This window comes from Perna viridis, chromosome 3 (assembly GCF_037379345.1).
Source record: "Perna viridis isolate PV_CMFRI_1.1 ecotype Kerala chromosome 3, ASM3737934v1, whole genome shotgun sequence".
In the NCBI taxonomy this organism is placed as follows: Eukaryota; Metazoa; Mollusca; class Bivalvia; order Mytilida; family Mytilidae; genus Perna; species Perna viridis.
In genome coordinates this window covers 23,793,873-23,814,897 of record NC_142447.1, presented here as the reverse complement: position 1 = coordinate 23,814,897, position 21,025 = coordinate 23,793,873, and the positions used below count along the sequence as shown (strand labels likewise).

General features: G+C 33.9%; 1 protein-coding gene and 1 pseudogene across 11 annotated transcripts in view; one reads left to right on the top strand and one right to left on the bottom strand.

Annotated features, from left to right (window-relative positions):
* The first annotated feature begins 8,718 nt into the window (after window positions 1–8,718).
* Window positions 8,719–9,720, top strand: LOC148621526 (uncharacterized; annotated as a pseudogene).
* A 1,142-nt stretch (window positions 9,721–10,862) lies between these two features.
* LOC148621525 (transient receptor potential cation channel subfamily M member-like 2) overlaps window positions 10,863–21,025 on the bottom strand; it is a 33,890-nt gene continuing 23,727 nt past the window's right edge. For 4 of the 11 annotated variants that reach the window (XM_088576010.1, XM_088576006.1, XM_088576008.1 and 1 more), the window contains 8 exons: window positions 19,351–19,582; window positions 18,701–18,805; window positions 17,900–18,070; window positions 17,245–17,580; window positions 16,413–16,608; window positions 15,956–16,115; window positions 13,697–13,878; window positions 10,863–12,138 (listed from right to left, as the gene is read on the bottom strand). In XM_088576010.1, the coding sequence (XP_088432136.1) occupies window positions 12,056–12,138; window positions 13,697–13,878; window positions 15,956–16,115; window positions 16,413–16,608; window positions 17,245–17,580; window positions 17,900–18,070; window positions 18,701–18,805; window positions 19,351–19,582 (1,465 nt within the window). In that variant the 3' untranslated portion in view covers window positions 10,863–12,055. Of the gene's footprint in view, window positions 12,139–13,696; window positions 13,879–15,955; window positions 16,116–16,412; window positions 16,609–17,244; window positions 17,581–17,899; window positions 18,071–18,700; window positions 18,806–19,350; window positions 19,583–21,025 lie in introns of those variants that run through there. The other 7 variants (XM_088576015.1, XM_088576014.1, XM_088576013.1 and 4 more) reach the window with 4 other exon arrangements.

Below are 21,025 nucleotides of genomic sequence, written 5' to 3'. Positions count from 1 at the left end.
AGTATGGCGTATTAAATACCAAAAATACCGAACTGATAATCAGTAGAGAAAAAACATGTCATTTTGTAAAGTTGTTCCTTCATATAAATATTAAAAATTTAGAGTAAATTTTAGGAAGGTAACTATTCTAAAATACATTTTACTGTTAGCTGAGCGCGCAAGCGTGTTAATGTATTACATTTGATTTGATTTCATTGTATATATAGATCGTGTTTGTTTCCTTTTCTAAAGTTTAAACCATATTTTGTAAATTTGTAAATGATTGAATTATCCCATTACTTCGGTATTTTTTGCTTTTTATTTCATATTCATAAAGCTATATAGAGGGCTAGTTGAAACTTAAGTTGTCCTTATTTTCAACTTCGTCAAAATCATACAGTGCATTGTGTACTGTCGATAAAGTGAGACAATACTAATAGGGCTTATCAGTATTCCTATATTTGGACAGATTAATGTTTAGCCGTCAGATTAATTCATTAGTTTTTGTATTTGCTTTGCAATGGAGTCAGATTTTCAAATAAGTAAATAATGAAATAATCATGCAATGGATTCTATAATTTCTAAAGACTGCACTTCACGCAATCTTAATTGCGAATTCGATATTCCAGGATTTCAGTATTTATCGACAAAAATGTTACAGAAACAAAAATGTCTTTTAGATTTTTATCACTAGCAGATAATGTCCTTCCTCCGAAAATATTTTTGAAGAGTTTAAGTGGCAGTAAAAATGATGTCATTTATTGGATTATCATTCTTGGCCACGTCAACCGAAGGTTCATACAAAAAAGGCGTGGTGATATCTGGGGAGAATGCATACAGATGTGGGGATGAATTCGCATTTAATAATATCCACTGGTGGTAGGTTATTTAAACAATAATTAAACATCCCTGTTTATTTATCATTTCATATATTCTTGACGAGTGTGATGAAAATGTCATTCGCTGATTATTAGTGTTGACGTTTAGCATTACGTTTGGTTTTTCTTACTGAAATTATAAATATATTGCATCCAGAACATTATCTGATACTAGGATTGTATATCCTCAATATTTTATATGAAGTGTACCGTTATTGTCTATATAAAACAACAATAGCATAGAGGTGGTAAAATCAATTATTAAAACAAATTGAGACTGATAAATAAATATGCAGGCAATTAAATTCTCCATTAATTTAATACCTGAAATAAAACGTAATTGAAACCTCTTTGATTTTGCAACATGGCTCTTATAAAAGTAATTAAGGGAACCCAGATTCTAGAGAAAATCAAACGAATGTAATCCAGGGACAAAGGCCAGTCATGGAAAATTGACAAACACAATTATTAACATAAAATAACCAAAATAATACAAAGTAATAAAAGTAAATGAGCAACTTGGACTCCACTTAAAACTGGGGGCTTGGACCATGTGCACCGGTAGGGTAAGCGTCTTCTTCTTTTCTAGAAACATCCGCCGAGTTGAGTCGATTGGTAATAGTATCACAGAAAATAAAAATGACAAGACAAAGAACAAAGCTTCTTTTGTCTTTCATTAATATTGTTTCCTGATTTAAAGTGTTCCCTTTCTGTCGTGGTTTGAAGTTTTTGTACTGCCCTGCAAATCTACGCCGTGATAAGTGCCTACTGATTTGTCAGTGGTCATGGTAAACTTCTTTGTTTTAGTCAGTATTTCATTTTTAAAAAAAGGCATTACATCTATTCTTTTTGTGACAAGTAGTAAATTCCGTCTCAAGATTAGTCTATTGTACTAATTTTGATTGTCTTGGAGGTATTTCATATATTTATATCTATTGATTTTCATATTCGATTGCATGCGCGACTAATCAATTTCAATAACACACATTCTAAAAAAACCATTTGTCAGATTACATCTAAACTAACTAATTTTTAATTTTCTTTTTTAAGGTTTGTGGTATCACCTAGTGAAAATTAGATAAGACCAACCGTATCAGTAACCTTCAAATATATAGAAATCTAGAACTACTATTGTCACAACAAGAATATCATATCATTAGACATTGATGTCGTGTATGCACGAAAATACTTTCTAATATTCATTTGATACTAAAATCTTGACCTACACTTAGAAATCGAAAGTGCATATTCAGTTTATTTCAAAGGGTAGTCAATGTAACCAAGATTTGAGCGGAAATCATAAGAGTATAATCCAATGATAAAGACTTGACAGGGAAAAAACACACTCAACATAGAACATGAAAAAACACGAAATAAACAAGTACAAAGAAACAAAAGTAAATCAACAACCGGAACTTCACTAAAAAATAGGAGCATAGGCCAAGTATACTGTTTGGGTAAGCGTTTTCTGCTTTTCCTGAAACACGAAAACAGACCGAGTTCTTCGTAAAATGTCTCTTCAGGGGTAGACGAAATAGGAAAGGAAAGGGAAATAATGACACGGTGAACAAATTTGTTCTCATGGTGCAGATGATAATACCACAACGATACACGCGTCCATAATGACGACTATTAAACTTTTGTAATGATGACTTTGATCGTGTCGTAAAGTCTTCCTGTACCAGAAGACTAATTGCAAAATGTCTTAGCACGGTACAAAACATCCGTGTTTTTACGGCAAGCTCTCTCATAGCTCTTAATTTTGGGGATTTGATACATTGCATCTACCCCAAAGAACTTGAGATAAAGGATACTACAGACACTTTGAAGTCAGCCTCAGATCTTGACCTACACTTAGAAATCGATGGTAAAGGAAAACTATTAACCAAACTTTACGACAAACGTGATGACTTTTCATTCAAAATTTACAACTTTCCTTTCATCTGTGGCAACATCCCTTCAGCACATGCGTATGGAGTGTTCCTAACACAACTCATATGGTATGCCAGAGCTTGCCGAGACCATGCAGACTTTTTGTATCGCACTAGAATTCTAACAAATAGACTTCTGGAACAGGGTTATGTTGCTACAAGATTGAAGTCATCACTACAGACGTTTATGGTCGTCATCATGAACTCGTGGATCGTCGATCCATTTTCGCCATGAAGACTGATTTGTTCAACGTGTCATAGTTATCCTTTCCTCTTTTGTCAACCCCGGACTTGACTTTTTATGAGCAACTTGGCGGGTGTTTCTAGAAAAGAAGATGACGCTTACACTACCGGTGCACCTGGTCCATGTTCCCAGTTTTTAGTGGAGTCTGAGTTGCTCATTTGCTTTCGTTACTTTGTATGTATGATTTTAGTTACTTTATGTTCTTTGTTGTGTATGTCTATTTTTCATGTCTGGTCTTTGTCCCTGGATTACATTCTTTTGATTACCGCTATAACCTAGGTTCCCTTGATTACTCTTCCATACACATTTACTGATGGACGTTGCTACAGATGAAAGTGAAGTTGGCGGTACAAATGATAAGTAATCCTGTTGGTCATGATTTGTCCTTTTCTATCGATCTCTAGATGTAGGTCAAAATGTTAGACTGACATCATTGTGTAACTGAAGTTCTTTGAGTAGACGCGATGTATAAAATCACCGAAAATAGGATTGTTCAAATACGTCATCATCTGATATCAAAAGATCTGGCTAAACGATTTCCTTCTTTATGATAAAAAACATTTTGTAAAATGTGTGCCAGCAAAACATTGTGTAATTCATACATTCTTAAACATGGAGACCTCAGTGGAAACATTGCTAAAATGTGTAAATTTGGTGAAAATTGGGAAAGCAGTTGACTTCATATCGTTTGTCTTTCCAGGAGTATTAGTTAACTTAAACATTCTAGCCACCAAAGACTATTGTGTTGAAACAATTTTTGATATTTTTTTTGGTTTTAGGAAAACCTTCCAATTTTGAACGCAATTATTGAAAGTTGAATACAAGCGATACTCTGTGACATCATTTTGACAAGTAAATGTTGTCCTCATCTATGCTCTCCATCCCAGGTGAGGTATAATGTAGCAACAAGTTTCCTTCATTTTGCTCTGTCATTTGCCACGTGTTGAGCTTGTGCAAAGGTGTATCCAATTTCCTGCAGCTCAGACAGAACTGTTCTCCTCCAGGTGGTACGAGGTCTGCCCCGCTGTCTGTTCGCAGATGGTGTCCAGCGTAAAGCTACCTTAGGCAGTTTGTTATTTGCTATTCTCAACACATGGCCTAACCATCTGAAGCATCTGTGTTTCAGTTCTGCTGTAATGGTTCGGCATTTGCCTTTTCTCAGCAGTTGTTAATTTTTTGGTCTTTGTTTTTCTGGGTTTTCAGAAGGCAGATGTTTTGGAATACTTCCAAGTTCCGTAGATCACTCTGGTTGATACACCGGCAATCCGCCCGATACAGCAATACTGGCTTTACATTACTGCTGTAGATTTGTATTCTTGTTCTTTTACTATACAATTTAGACGTCCAGATCTATGGAATGAATTTGCTGACCGACAATAAACTGACTCTCCTCCGATTGTCACAATTCTGCAAGTGTCCCTTTTTTTGGAATTAAATTAATGAGACTTTTTGATTAGTCAGGTAGTATACTCTCCTTTTCCCTTTATATATATAAAGTGTTATCTGAAGTGTTATTTCCCACGTTTTGCTTGTCCCTCATCAGCTGTCAATGTGTTACCCTGTTTGTCTTTGACGTAAATGTTGTAACAGCTAGTAAATCTGTTTTGTCTGGGTTATTACGTCTTTTTCATACAATATTATGCCAAAAAGCCTTTGAAGTGGGTAACCTTAATTTATTACTATATACCAGTTCAGGAAATTGGTTTAAACGAACACTCCTTTGCATTACCTAATAGTCATTCTTTGAAGGTTTCATAAAAATCTATGGTCGGTTTAAGAGAAGAGTCGATGTTAAATAAGGAGGTGCACGATTGTATTACCTGCTTATAGTTTTCTGATAGATTTATCCTATTGATCGAGTTATTACGGAACGGTCTCAGGCCCCTTATTAATAACAAGTCCAGAATACGGTAAGGGAAAAAAACCAAAAATTCAATAGAAAACAATTAAAACCGAAAATTTAGAATACAATTAATTGTTCAAATAAATGCATGAAAAGGTTCAAGAGGAGTGGCGGGAATAAACTATAACTATTGCACAATATATCATTGTGAACAGCATAGTTTTTGTAATGTTCATCATAATTTCATTTGTATCAAAATTTTAAATAGCAGGGGCAAACAGCATCACCCTGATAGTTTCGTAAAAAGTTTCATGAAGCTTGGGCAGAAGTTAAAGATACAGACGGTCGGACGTCATGATCAATATGTATCACCCCCTTAAAGCATAAGATACTACATGTAACACCTTGAAAATGATAACTGTACCTTCTAAATTGAAAGATTCAGAAATCAACATCGTGAATGACATTTTTTACTACAATGTCATCAATTTTTTATCATATTGCTCATTAATTCTGTCAATTGATAACAAATGTGATACATACTTAAAATTCACCTTACAATATATGACTGCCAGAAATATTGAATATGCTAGTAACTCATGGAAAGGGAACAACTTGACATGGTACAGTCAATTATTTGGGTTATTGTTGTAACATCCGGGGAATAAATGTCACATTAAATACCTATTTAAAATGGATTACGCTTACTAATGGGGAATAGAATCAAAACTTGAAACATCCTTAAAGAAAAAAAACAAACAAACAAACAAAAGAAAACAAAAAAAAACAAATAAGAAATCAATGCAAATTAATGCAAATTAAGTATGGTTTCGTCCAAAGAACAAATAAGTTGGTGCAATTTAAATTTATTACAGTTATTGTAGCGAAACCTCCCTAAATTGAACCATAAGTAGTCCGAAAACCTTTCTAAACCAGACTCGTCCCTTGAAATACGTTTAAATTGATTCCGAACATTGGTGAACTGAACAAATATCTAAACCAAGCACACGCCAAAGGGCTCGGCTTTGACAGGTTACACTGTCATTAAGAAAACCTAATCAAATTCTTCAATATTTTACATCTGAGATTTTTCTTACTCAAAACCTGTTTGCAGTGCAAGGTGGTAACAAACAAATCTCCAACCCGTCGACTTTTCATACCAACTTAATAGTTTGAAGCAGCATCTATGATTACGGCGTCAAACTGGCATGTGCATTAAAAGAGAACAGACGCAGTAGTTTTGAAATCAATCCACAATCGTGCAGGTCGATTTAATTTATAAAACTGTTTGATATGTTAACAGTTAGCGTAATTAGTCATACAAAAAGCAAATGATTTGTGCCTACAATTCCAATAATACAATTTATCGCGTTAAGATAAATTAATTTAGCAAAAGTGAATGCATTTTTGAAAGTATTTTTTGACAGCCAAAAAGAACGGCGATTTTGGATTAATAATAATGCGTGCATAAGTTGCTCCGTTTTTAAAAAGTTTTCCACGGCCCTTCATTTGTGTACTCAAACACGGAGTAAAAATGAAAATATATTACAGTATTTAGATGATCATCTCCTAGGAGCAATATCAACCCATATTAGATCTTTCAAAAACGTTTGCAATTCATGGGGGGGGGGCCTTTAACCGACGACAAAACTGTGGAACTGACGTCTATTTCAACATTCTTAGGAGTTGAATTCGACACCGATAAAGTGGAGCTTCGATTTCTGGAGGAAAAACTTAGCGTATTAAACTTAGCACTGGACCATGTTATATCCGCTAGAAAAGGTTACATTACATAACTTCAATCTCAAATAGGGCAGTTAAATTTCACATGTCAGGTAATTTCACCGGGTCGGGCTCTCTGGAGGCGGTTGATTGATGCGACCTGTAATGTTCAGAAACCCCATCATAGAATTGGAGTTTCAAACGCCAAGCACGCGAATATAACAGTTTGGAAATCATTTCTGTTTCAGTATAAAGGTGTTACTGTCATGCTCGATTCGTCTTGTTGGACACGGACCGACTCTTTAGAGTTTTACAGCGATAGTGCTGCGGGGAAAAATGGGGTTTTGGAATATATTTTCAGGGTAATATTCACAGTCACTCTGGCCGCAATATTGGGTTGAAAATGGTATCATTAAAGGCGACATGACATAAAAATATCATTTTTTAAACGTTTATTTTTATCAAAAAACTATAGTATGTTTAGATGCGAGTATAACACACGTTTTCCCATCAGGTTACCCTAAAAAAAGTTAGAATGATTTATTTGTGTTATCACGACGACCCAATTAATGTGCATAAATGAAAACCATATACATCATTGGTTCTCAATCTATATTTGGTTGCATTGAAAATGTATACACGTGCCCGAAAAATGAAAAAAATCTTCAGAAACAGCTTGTATATAATGCAGAGTACTCCAATGATCTCGTTTGCTGTCAGCTTTTCATTTTCGTTAGGTATACATCCCCGCTGGGCGAAAAAACAACTACTTTGCACACTATTTTCAGGGCTTGAACAGGGGGTGCAAATAAAATAGTTACACTCTGCATGTGTATCGTTTTTTCTTTGCCGCTGGGTAATATCAATTAACAAGCCCGGTAGACTTAATTATGGCCAAGAGAAAGCGTGGGCATATTCTTTTATTTTACATGGTGCAGCGCCTCGTGTGTTATACTCGTATATAATTACATTTCTTTTGCCTTACATATTTTGAAATAAAGCAATTTACATGGAGAATTTGACACAATACACAATTTATAATATGCGACCCTAGGTGAGTTTAAGGGAGTTTTTCTGGTACGAACAATATTTTTATAGGTCAGATAAAATATTTAATTTTAGAAAAAAAAATTTAGAACGAGGATGAAATCAATATTTTCATTGAAGATCGAGATCGGAACAAAATGTGAATTTAATTTACTTTACATGAAAAGTTCAATCGAAAATGACAGAACATAATGAAATATTTCTATGTAATCTTCGAAAAGAAGTGGTGTCGTCTCTCTGTTAATTCTAGTCTTCACACATGTAATAGTTGAATATTTCTGTCCTTGTTTATCATTTTCTTCTCGAAGTTGTTCAAATGGATACAACTATAAGTATATATTCGCTGGCAAACGAAAACTTTCAATATTTTTACTCTCAGTTGTAGACGTCATGTAAAAAGTGCAGAAGCCACACGCATTTCAACTACTCCATCTATGAATTGAGAACCAATAACGTAGCACGGTCACGTGACCACGTAGCTAATTGAAATTCGTATGGCTTGGTTTCATCGCGATTTTGAATCAATTTATCTTCAATTATTTAAAACGACGCAAGTGACTACAAGGGACGTTTTCATGATATATATTAGGAGTAATAAATCATATAAACCAAAAGTTGAAAAAAATAACTCTTTGTATCATGTCCCCTTAAAGGAAATTACATTTTTGTTTAAATAAATACATTTGAGGCCACCTAATAAAGAACAAGAACATTATTTTTAATAGTGATAATATGTCTGTGTGTTGTATTATCAGGAAAAAAACATCTAAATCGCATAGACTTATAACTCTTGTTAGAAAATTGCTTTTTGCTACCGTTACATATGACATCATACTTACGGCAGAACATATCCCTGGTTCATTGAATAAAATTGCTGATTCTTTATCTCGTTCTGATTGGCAGAAATTCGAACCCTTTCCCCAGAAGCGGACGGACATGGAGAGGAAATTCCAGACCATCTATGGATGCTCTAAATTCATAAATCAATAGTTTGATAGGTAAGTGGCTCCTAATACCTGGAAAATTTACAAAACGTCAGCCGAATCTCTCAAAGATTTTAGTATCTTGTACTAATCTGACGATATTTGGCCATTCCCCTTGTACGACATACTACACTTTATCGCATATCTTTCTAATTGTCAGTTTTCTGCCTCGACTGATTCTACATATATATATCCAGCATCAGTTATTTTCACCGAATATACGGACATACCGGAAATAGCAAATCGTTTAGAGTTCAGAAAATGTTAGAGGGATTCCGAAGGAAAATCCCAGAAACCCGGATAATTGTGCCCCTTTTCGATCTATGTATTGAGTAGATAAATTCGCTTTTTCCCGGGACTTTGTCATTCAATATTCGACTTGACATTCTTCTCATCAGCCTTTAATTTTGCATTTTTCGCCTTGCTTCGTGTTGGGGAGATCTCTCAAGGAATTTTGCATACGATTCGCTTAAGTGATGTATCATTCAAAAACAAAATCACGCTGATGAACTACATTTAAAAATAAGAAGCTAAAAAAACCGACCAATTTTCTCTTTCAACAAATCTTATCATTTACACACAAAGAAAGCGCTCTATTTGTCTGGCCTATAAAATGATATTTAGAAACCCGTAATTGTGTGCCACAAACTTCAAACCTATATGTACATTTCGACGAGAGCAATTTGACACGTTACCAATTTTCCTCCATGTTGCAAAAAACGTTAGCCTTTTGTGAAATCTATGGACTCTATATACCATATTCATTCAGAATTAGTGGTGCAACTGAAGCTAAGCGACTCGGTTTTGATGATGAAAATATTAAGAAATGGGGACTTTGGATATCGGACGCATATCATGCATACATATGTTTAAGCATGTAAAATCACTATATTTTACGGAGATACATGTCGTATACTATTTCTTTTTATTATTAGGTCCTATAAAATATGGATTGTAGGATCCTCAATTGTCTTTTGTGCAACAAACGTGCGTTTTACCGACCCAGGGGACAACAGTTTAACTTAAAAAATTCAGCTTATTACATTTCATAGATGGGTAATAGGGGGATGAGGTGGGAACAATTGAACAAGGTCATCGATTGTTACTTTGGAAAGACTTCCTTCCCCGTCTTTCATGATAATACAGGTGCAATCGAACGATCTTGCTAATATGAAAAGTTACGAGTCATATACAAAAATAGAATGTGATTTGACACGTACATTGTATCCGTACAATGTGCCCAAATGCGCGAATAATTTGGTATGATATTTTAATGCGGAAATATTGGTCCGTTGCTATAAATGGAAAAACTCTTGAAACGGCTAGGAAAAGAATGAACCTGCTTGTACGAAACATAATGATGGTACTGGGGGTTGTGCAATACAATACTGTAATATACGTGCCAGCAAAAATAATGTGTATAGAGCAGATGGCACTCACTTATCAGACTCTGGTACAATTACATTTCACTAAGACCGTAGCTTCCACCTAACTTTTGTGTTTTTCGATGCCAAATGAATCTTTTGATAATGGCCAGGTTACCTCTGCATCTAATGAAAAACGTCGTGTAATAAAAGTTTAACGAGAGTATTGTATTGACAAATGTTTTCACTTGATTGTTGTAAGTATTTGTTTGTGATTTGACCATTATTAAAAATAGTTTAAAACGACGAACACAGACGGTCTGAATTTTTATTTACATTACAAACAGGGTTACATGTTACAACGAGAACAAAGATTTATGTACTTCCGACTATAGTGCAAATGTTTACCATATCACATTTTTTTCATTTTCAAAAGACTTATTTAAACTAAATAGGTACATGTTTCTCGTATCAGAAATCGAACTTTGCAAACACTTCTTTGGTTACTTTTATATGACTCGAAAAATTATATATCATTCTTTTTTCTTACTCGAAGAATGGACTGTATCAAAGTACATGTAATTTTCGATAAATCGTAAAACAATATTTTTATGTGAGATAACATTTTTTTTCAAAATCTATGTCATGACCTTAAGTGTCACTACTGAAGCATAAGTTGAGAAGACATAAACATTCTAGAACGTAAATCTCAAGGAATTAAAAAATTACAACGATATTAAGGACAACAAACTCTCAGACGAAGCGTGTACAGATAACCTGTCGGCATTGACAGATTATTAAAATATTTGAGGATTAACTAAACGTTTCTCACAACTACAAATATTAATCGGACTCACCCAATCTCTCAATATGTTTTTTTTATGTAAACCAGTCATTAAAACAGTGTCATATGAGGAAGACATCTACATCGAATCCTCACAGCATGTTTTACAAAATTAGTAATATCAGTTGGTTAGAATACATGTGAAAGGGCTATGTCTATTATAGAACTGTAACATTATTTACAAATGATTCGTACTAAACAATCAACTTTACATAAAACATAAATTGTTGACTGAAAACATTTCAGCTTCATAACCATATGCTAATTTGTTTGTTTGTTTGTTTTGTTTAGTTTTGTTTTGTTTTGGTTTGTTTTTTGTTTTGGTTTTGTTTTGTTTTACTTTGTTTTGTTTTGTTTTTTTGTTTTGTTTTGTTTTGTTTTGTTTTTTTTGTTTTGGTTTTTTTTTTGATAGATGGATTGATTTATTCTTACAATTTCCTTCTTCAGCTGTATTTGGAAAATGGAGGAATAAGAAACAGAACAAAACAAAACTGTATTCTGTATAAAACTATTACATCTGAATTCTATTTAGGAAAGTAAAGTACGCATATTATATTTGAAATAACGTACGTAATGGAATATTACGCTGAGGAAAAGTTCATATTGAAGAAAATCATACTACAATCAGCAGCATCAATAAGTGTCCGTCGAAAGAGAAACAAATGACGATTAGTTTGATAGATTTTTTTGTGAAAAAAAATAATCATAATGTGACATTTATGAATATAGGAAAAGGTATTTAACAAAAACTGTTTTCAAATAATCTTGTTTGCAGGCTGATCTTTTTTATTCTGTATCAATAACATCATATATTGGTAATGTGTTGTCTTATTATTAAAAACGAACCAGATAACTTGATATTGAATCCATCTCTGTAGGCCCCGATGAGGAAAAAATCCTGTACATCAGCCATGCTTAACAAATTCAATTGATCATGCAAATCATTACAGTCGAGACACAAACAGTTGTGCAAAAATCATAAGTTTTAACCTTCAAGTAAAAGTTTAAGGTCAAAGGTCACCAACCATAGTACAAGACAAATCATATTTAGATGATCTATCCACATGTAAAATATCAAAAGCTCACAGGCCGGACACGAGTTTCTAATAAAAAAAAACAACAAGAATTTGACCTTGAGATTAAAGTGCAAAGTCAAATGTCAATATGCATGGTACACGACACATCGTCTGAAGGTGATCTACCCAATGAATAAATATCAATTAATTTGTCTTTGTAGAGCGGATGCACTTAAAAGCACTGATGTCCTGAAGTTTTTTCATGCGCGCTATTTCTTGTTTAAATCCTACAATATGAAGAAAAATAATTATATTGACTACTGTTTATACTTTAAAAGACAAGTCAAGGGAACCAAGGTTAAAGCGGTAATCAAAAAATGTAATCCAGGGACAAAGACCAGACATGGAAAACAGACATACACAACAAAGAACATAAAGTAACTAAAATCATACATACAAAGTAACAAAAGCAAATGAGCAACTCGGACTCCACTAAAAAACTGGAAGCATGGACCAGGTGCACCGGTAGGGTAAGTGTCCTCTGCTTTTCTAGAAAAACCCGCCGAGTTGCTAAAAAAGGGTATAGTTAGTTAGTTCACAGTTAAATGTATGCATTGTTCGACTATTTTTGAGATACATATCGACAACTAAAACAGTTGTATGAATAAATAGACAATAACAGTGCGATGACTTGACCTTAACAGATGTACAGATGGGGCTTAGAACCGCTTAGAACCTGCCGAGCATTTTCACCGGTTCGACCCGAATTCGTATATCAAGTTTTTGTCATGTCAGTGCACTGTTATTAACTTTATAATGTAACAAAACTTTAAAGAAATAATTATGTTTTAAGCAAGGATTTCTCAAAACAAAGTAATGTTCGTGACATCATAACAGAAAAGTTTTCAGTATTCAGTCAGTGACCGTATATCACTTGTAAATATATGGTCAATGCATTTTAATTATTTAATTTAATTAATTTAATTAATATGCTCAAATAGGACGGTTGCTTTATAAAATATGCTTCTATAAGTGTGCATATAAAGTCTTTAAAAGGTTCGTGTGTACAAAATCTTGGAAATTTTCAATTTTTTGTTTTATTTACCACTTTCTCAGCATTAGAATTTTTCTAATTAACATGTTCAGCATGCTTTTTAACCCGCTTGAAATAAAATAAAAATAACTGACACCCTCCATGTTATAAATTGTTTTGAAGGATAGGTAGTTATCAACATGATAAGTTATTGCCCGTGTTGTGTATTATACCTCTTAAGCGTATATCAGTGATGATTTATTGCTCACTGTGATGTTTTACAAAATTTATTGTTTTCCATAGTTTATTGGAGGGAACTTAACTTTTGTTAGCGGTTTCCTTTACTCAGTTTCTACATGACAAAATGGGTTTATTTTTTATACTTTCGTGCCATCCTAAAAAATTGTTTGAAAACCTCTTTAACCGGAGTCACGAATACCGAGATGTTACTTTGCTATAATTACTTCATCTTGACCTGACCTTCACTATGTGTATGCTTTAACTGTTACGAATTAAAAGGATTCGGATATTGTAAACTCGACGTCTGTTTTTTTTTCTGTATTACTTAGTATTTCAATTTAGTTTCAATCTAGAATAAATGTATGACTAAAATGCAACGAATAATACTTTTAAAATTACATGTATTTACGTATGTTGTAGCATATATTTTCCTGTATGTTGACATTTGAATAAATTGTTTAAATCGAGGTGCTTATAAGTATATACAGTATTGGTTAAAACTTCACGGGGGAAAGCAAGAATTATACTCCATTAGTCCATTCATATAATTCATGTTCTAATGTAATACTCACGGTTGGGGTCTTGATCTCGACGAAAGTTGTTGCACTTCTTCATACACATACCAATTAACATAAAAGGTCTGATGACAAGATTCAGTGGTGCTGGAATTCTTGTTCGGTAATCCATAATCACTGTATAACGCCAATACCTCCATAATCTCTCAGAATTTGCTTGAACCATCTCAAACCGGTAACTGAAATTGAACAAAATCTTTAACTTAAAAATTCTCAATTTTTAGTTATTTTGTTACCATTGCAATAAATGGTTAAAAAAATTCGTAAGTTGGTTAATATTTTTCCCCTAGATTTTGAAACTTACCGCCAAAAATCTCAGAACAAAACTTTTTTTCTAATCGGGTATTTAGAATTCAAAGTTTCTTTGACATTGTTCAAACTCCTATTTTATATCTGCCCGAAATGTCTCAGGGGAATAGGAATATGGACAAAATAGCGCATGCAGCAAAATATTTTCTAATACCCGATTGTTTAAAAACTTAGGTATTTATTTAAAAATTATGATAAACAAGAACTGCATATACCTCATTAAAACTAAACGGCAAAGTAATTATCAAATATAAAAAGTACTTTGAACTTTTTCAGTCAAATATATATATCGTGTACTAAGTTACAGCCCTAGATTAATCCTACGAGGAGGAATGACCTGGCCCGCGAAAGCTATATTTTTATATAGCCTAGCTGGCCGAGTGGTCTAGGGCGCTGGACTTTGTGCAGGCAGTGTTGCCATAGATGTCACAGTGGTACAAGTTCGAGTCCCGCGGAGGGAGCGACCAAAAATTTGCATCGCAAATTTGACAATTCTAACATCGTTGGGAAATTTTTCAGACCTTCCTTTACGTTTACATATCTTCCCGCCCCGTGCAGGTCCAGGTGTTAAAAGAATAGGCCTGCAGCAGCGCTAAGCTTGTCGTAAAAGGCGACTAAATAGTGCTCAGAACCCTAGCCGGAGGCTAAATTGCCCGACCCTACCCACCTCTCCCTATTTCCAGTGGCAATCAAAATTTGTCGACCCCATGGTCCTTGTGTCCCATCCCTTTTTCATTTCATCATCATGTCATGTTCATTTTATCATCAATTTCATGTTCATTGTGTGAATATAGCTGAAATATTGCTGCTCGGACGTTAAACCCCAACAAACATATCTTCCCTGTATCAATTTGATCCGATGGAGCAGTGTAGCGAATAAAGTCGTCACATTCTGAGACACACACACACATATATATATATATATAATAATAATTAATCGCCAACTTCTCCAGATGGAATTAACGAGAAAAAATAATCATTTTTAGGTCTTGGATCTAAGGCTGGTACAGCACTACTTGCTATACATCAATACGCCGTACTACTATATTTGAACTTTTTATTTTTTTAAATTGTCTTCCACAGTTAATTGTAACTTTGATAAAAAGACCCTCTTTGTTATTTTCATTCAGGCTCCTCATCAGTTGCTTATGTGAGCCTTTGATAAAGGTACAATCACCCACAGCGCACGCTATTCAGCTTCTAAATCTGTTTTAATCTTGAACTTTGTGAGTTTTATGCTCGTTAAGTTTTGTGAGTTTTATGCTCATATAGTTTTATGAGTTTTATGCTGAGGAAGGATATCTGTTAATTCAATTTAAATTTTACCATCTTCTGGTGATGTAATACATATTCAGACGTTTATATATATATATAAAGTCTAAAGGAATCTGCCAACCAGCAAACTTAATGGGTATCGGATAGTCCAGTCATGACGATGTAGCACAATCAAAAATAATTATACAAGTCTAAAGGATTGTACAACGATACCGATACAGATGTTAACACACTATAATAAAGTATATAATGGGCAAAATTTTCAGTCAACAAATGACCTTCTTCAGTGCCTTAAATAAGTTGAATAAAGTTGAGTTTATTCAAGGCACTGAAGAAGGTCATTTGTTGACTGAACATTTTGCCCATTATATACTTTATTGTAGTGTGTTAACATCTTTATCGGTATCGTTGTACAAGCCTTTAGACTTATATATATATATATATATATATATATATATATATATATATATATATATATATATATATATGAAATAAAGTATCAAGTTTATAATTTCTAACAAGTCGTAGTTATTTAATGATTTCAACAGACATTTGTGATACCGTTTCAGCTATGCAATATAAGCTATGTGATATGGGAGTATTATATGCTACAGGAACACTTATCATAAATTAAAAAGACTAACTATTTGATCAATGTTCATACGTAATTACCTGAACAAAGCAATGACAAGATTCACTAGAAGGAGATTAGATACCAGGAGATATAAAGCAGCAATGACTATCAGCACCCAGTCATATTCATTGCAACGCTCAACGTCTGGGTTTTTCTCCCATTCAGACTGATTTGTGGTGCAAGGAGTGGTACTGTTTGCTAATACAAAATTATATATACATATATATAAGAATTAAAATTGAAAGTTGAATTTTAATTAGATTTCATCGTACATGTACAGAAGTAAACCTTGGAAGACGTAAATGCATTTGCGCTAATATCTACCTTGAGCAATGCAATGGAGTACAATGACAATGCTCATCAACCATTTGCTATATTTTCTATATGTGATAGGCAATAAATAATCAACTGTGAACATTGAAGTTTTAAGACCGTTCACTTTAAAACGCCAATTAAAAAAAAAACACTTTATTTTTAGAAAGACCATGTGACTACCTTGAAACTCATTTAGGAATAGCTCGCCATATATTTGCCAGTATGGGATGTACATGATTTTCCAAATCCTCCAGTATGTCCAGTCTTTACTGTTCCACATATCTTCGTGTGCTGGATACATATTGGCGTGATAGAGAACACCGATGCCAACCATAAACACAAACAATATGCCAATAAAACGGAACAGGTCTTTCAACTACAAAACATGAAGAAGAAATATGGTTTAAACTAGAAACAAATATATATTAGCAAAACACAGTTGTTAAATATGGCATGATGTGTTTCATTAAAAAGAGAAAGAAAACAATATATATACCATCATATACTGTACCGTCTTTATCGTCTAACAAAGAACAGGAGAGTATGAAGTAAAACAGAGACATCTGCCGAAGTTAATATGATATTTACATGTAACAAGACACCGAATAAAATTTCTGGATCTCCAGAATTTATCTTAGCGACACATAACCAATAAACAAATAAATGATAGATCAATCCTTGCACAATATTAAAGAGTAATCAAGGGAACTACGGTTATAGCGGTAATCAAAAGAATGTAATCCAGGGACAATGACCAGACATAGAAAACAGACATACATAACAAAGAACATTAAGTAACTGAAATCATACATACAAAGTAACAAAAGTAAATGAGCAACTCGGACTCCACCAAAAACTGGGAGCATGGACCAGGTGCACAATAAAGAAAACCATACTTAAACATGAAAACGGTGCATTTTACACTGATTTCCATACGTACGATTTTTTTCTTTATCTTTTGTCGTATAGATGTGATATCTATTCAATTTAGGAGTCCTGACTATAGCCTTACCATTTCTTTTATCATGAGGATTTTAGGACCAAGCTTTCTAGACATCAATGTTGCATGAAGAAATCGCATATACATTGTAAACAGACTAAGACTGTAAGAACGTCTGGCAGTTTTGGCACCAATAGTATAATTGCTTGTTCCAATGTCGTCATACGAGCTTTTCATTAGGAAGCGGATTAATATAGCCGCTATTGTGATGATATATGAAAAAACATCCAGTGCATTCCAAAAATTAAACAGGTATTTTTTCAGCCTATAACTAATGGTTTGGCTAAGGGCAATGCCATCCTCGTTTGAAAATCGATTGCTAATTCTTTCGTTGTTCCATGAAATAACCTTACGGAATAAAATATGATTAAAACTATTAATATATTAATTAAAAATATGGGGATAAGGTAACCGGTCCATCAACTAACGTATTTTATGGATTTATTGAGCAGGGCCAGTCATGCCCTATTCAGATCTTTTATAATATTCCGCTGACTGCAATTCTTCTTTACAAAATATGGTTGAAAACGAGTATTTGTAGGAAATAAAGCTTTGCGTTGATTTTTTTTACCCGTAACGTTTATGTTTTTGATATAATGAGTGTGTATGTCCAACACCATCAATTTTCGATGTCATTTAACTGTGTCAGTTGTTCTAGTTTCAGTACCTGTACATGCATTGTTTTAGAACTTACTCCTCTGTATTCTTCTATCATATCTCCAAGCAACCAAATGTATAACACACTTTCGTAGAATTTTATTGACTGGAGACCCTCAAACTCTGAGAGTTCTATCATCAAGAATGCACTGAAGCACACTAATGCCCCAATAAATAGGATCTAAAAAGTTGAAGTAAAATTGTTTCTTTCTAATCGATCAAAATAGCTGATGACCAGATTTTTTTGACAAAGTCCATCAAGTGTGTTTTTATTGGGAGCGTATGTTTATGATTTTTGTGTTGCCAACACATCGAATACATAATTTATATTTTTCATTCAATAAAATACAGTATATGTGCCTTATTTTTAATCGGTTTTTATTCAAAATTAATTGTTGCAAAAAGTATTCTCAGATGTTTGCACGATGTGAGTTTACAATTTATAAAGGAGAACAAAACCAGTCATGAAATAGTTGTATACTATAGTAAAACTACGACTCACAACCACAAAATGTAGTAACCAACCTGTTCTGTTCATTTTGTAAATAAAAACTAATTGGCAATAAATTAAAATAAAAATCTTTGGGTCCAATCGGAAAAGTTTGATTTGTGATTGATTTATATGAATTTAGGGATATCATGTTTGTACAAGTTCTTTTGTAATTAACCAAATTAAGAATTACCTTGCAGTGTATTCTTTTAATATCCATCGCGCATTATTGTATAATCTAGTTGCACGAATTCATATGGTAAAAACTTTACTTTTTCTACCATTTAATTTTATTATTTTGACTTACTTGCATTTACTTACATAGTGTATTATGAATCGAGTAAGCGGTGCAAATATAAACTTGGGAAGCAACATTGATGTTTTGCCTCTTTCGCCGATAGTTTTGCATCCACAAAAAAATCCATTCTGGAAGAAAATTTTCAGGAAATGCATCCAAGCTATACCTTTCCAAAACATCTTTCTTAGTAAATTGTCAGTTACTATGATATATCAATTATCAGGAAAATTATTTCATTAAAATATTGATCATTAAACCTTCTTTATATTTTCAATATTAAAATATTAGACTATTATTATCATAAATCGTTTTCAATAATTAAGGTGAAAGAAAAGCATTGTAATAAATAAAATGAGAAACAAATTATTGTAAATACATACACACATATCAACTATATATATTGCAAATTTCGATATGCGTACGAGTTATGGAAGGGGTAGTCTCTCTCATCAGCAGCATTAGAATAAAATACATATGAAGATCTCAATCCAACAATAATTTTATACAAAAAAAAAGTACTCAAAACAAAACGTATCGAAATAGGAAACCAGATCCATCACTAAGACGTTCAATATTGACAGTACAAGGAATGAAGGAAATAAGCCATTCAACCTCATTCCAATCGTAATAAAAAATAATACGGAAACTAAGAAAAAGACAAATAGTTACTTACCCACCAAAATTCCCCTAGAGTTGCCCCTATTTTGTTATACCAAATTGTGTTTAACCGCCTTTGTGCGCAGCTGTGGGCAATGAAATCATACATTGTATTATCATGTGCACACTCTAACGGGTTGACCTTGATATTCCAAACTGTGCAATCTGCCATTATCAGTTCCATAGCAATTTCCGAATCCTCATCGTATAAAACTGTCTGCAACTCTATTGAACGTTTTTCAAACAACCTAAATATGAATTTAATCTCAATTATCTAAATACATCATCAAAATAACAAGTGATATACGTATCAATTAATATATAACAACATGAAACAATATTAATTATTAAGTATGAATCTGTATTAAAACAAGGCAGAGGACGATTCATGATATCTCAAGATAATCGATGAAACTATTCAAATACAAATACAACTCCAATGTGTTCATTGCCTTGGATCTGCTATACATATGTTTGACTGGTTATAGTGAAACATTCTGGCGGGAAATTGTTCAATATGTTTAAAACTGGTTTAAAGAAAAACTCGTCTTGCATCAATTCAACATATCGATTTTTACTCAAATTGCCTTGATCGATTGCACGTGGACAGTCTTGTTAATTGTTATTTGTAAAAAGGCTTCTTAACATGGTAAGCCGAAAATTGAGTATTGCCGAACGCTGGCAACCAATTGAAATGCAAAAATGCTGGCATGAGCAATCGCAGGATAAACCAATTCTGGGGCGAACAGCAGAATCGTAACAAGGCATAGACAGACAGGATCAGTCAAAGACCATCCAAGATCCGTAGACCCCGTAAAATGGCACCAAGAGAGACACCTTGCCCATCATGCACATAACACCCATTTTCAACAGCAGGACAGTTACGAAGAATGTGGTCTACTGGTGGTCGCATTAGGGACAGGACAGTAATTTGGAGGCTTCATAGTTCTCGTTCACACGCCTGAAGATCCTTGAAACGACTAGAACTGACAAGGAGGCTCGCCATGGAAGTCTGCAGTGGGCAAGACATCATTATCACTGGTACTGAAAGAGCTGTAGGCGAATTCGTTGGTCAGATGAGAGCCGGTTTCTGACGAAGCCTACTAACGGTCGAAAACGTATTGGGCGGGAAAGGAATACAGCTTTGGAAATCATGTTGTTGGAACAACTGTCCTCGGTGGTGTTGACGTTACCGTATGGGGTGCTTTTCAAATGGTTGTAAGCTACCTTTACAGATCATTAACGGTACATCGAATGGTCGAAAATACCGCGATGACATTTTGGGTGGTCATATAGACCACAATTCGATAATCATGCTCTTGCTGACAGACCAAAGTTCCAAAACGAAAATGCTTGACCCCATCGAACCCGTGTTGAGAGAGAACCATTGAAACACATCCATGGTCAGCCATGTCACCGGATATATATCCGATTGAACATTTGTGGGACTTCATCGGACGTTAAATAAATAAATGGAACCCCTATAGCCAAGATGTAAGCAAACTGAAGGCCGCTGTCGTAGAAGAATGGCAGATATTCCCATACGGCAAACTTAGGCGTTTGGTTCCTGGAATGAGGCGGTCTTTTGAACATTTCTACCGGAAACTTGAAGGTTATACCTGACATTAGTGGAGAAATACGCCATACGACAGTAAATGTGTTAACTTCAGGACTTGTTATATGACTATGAT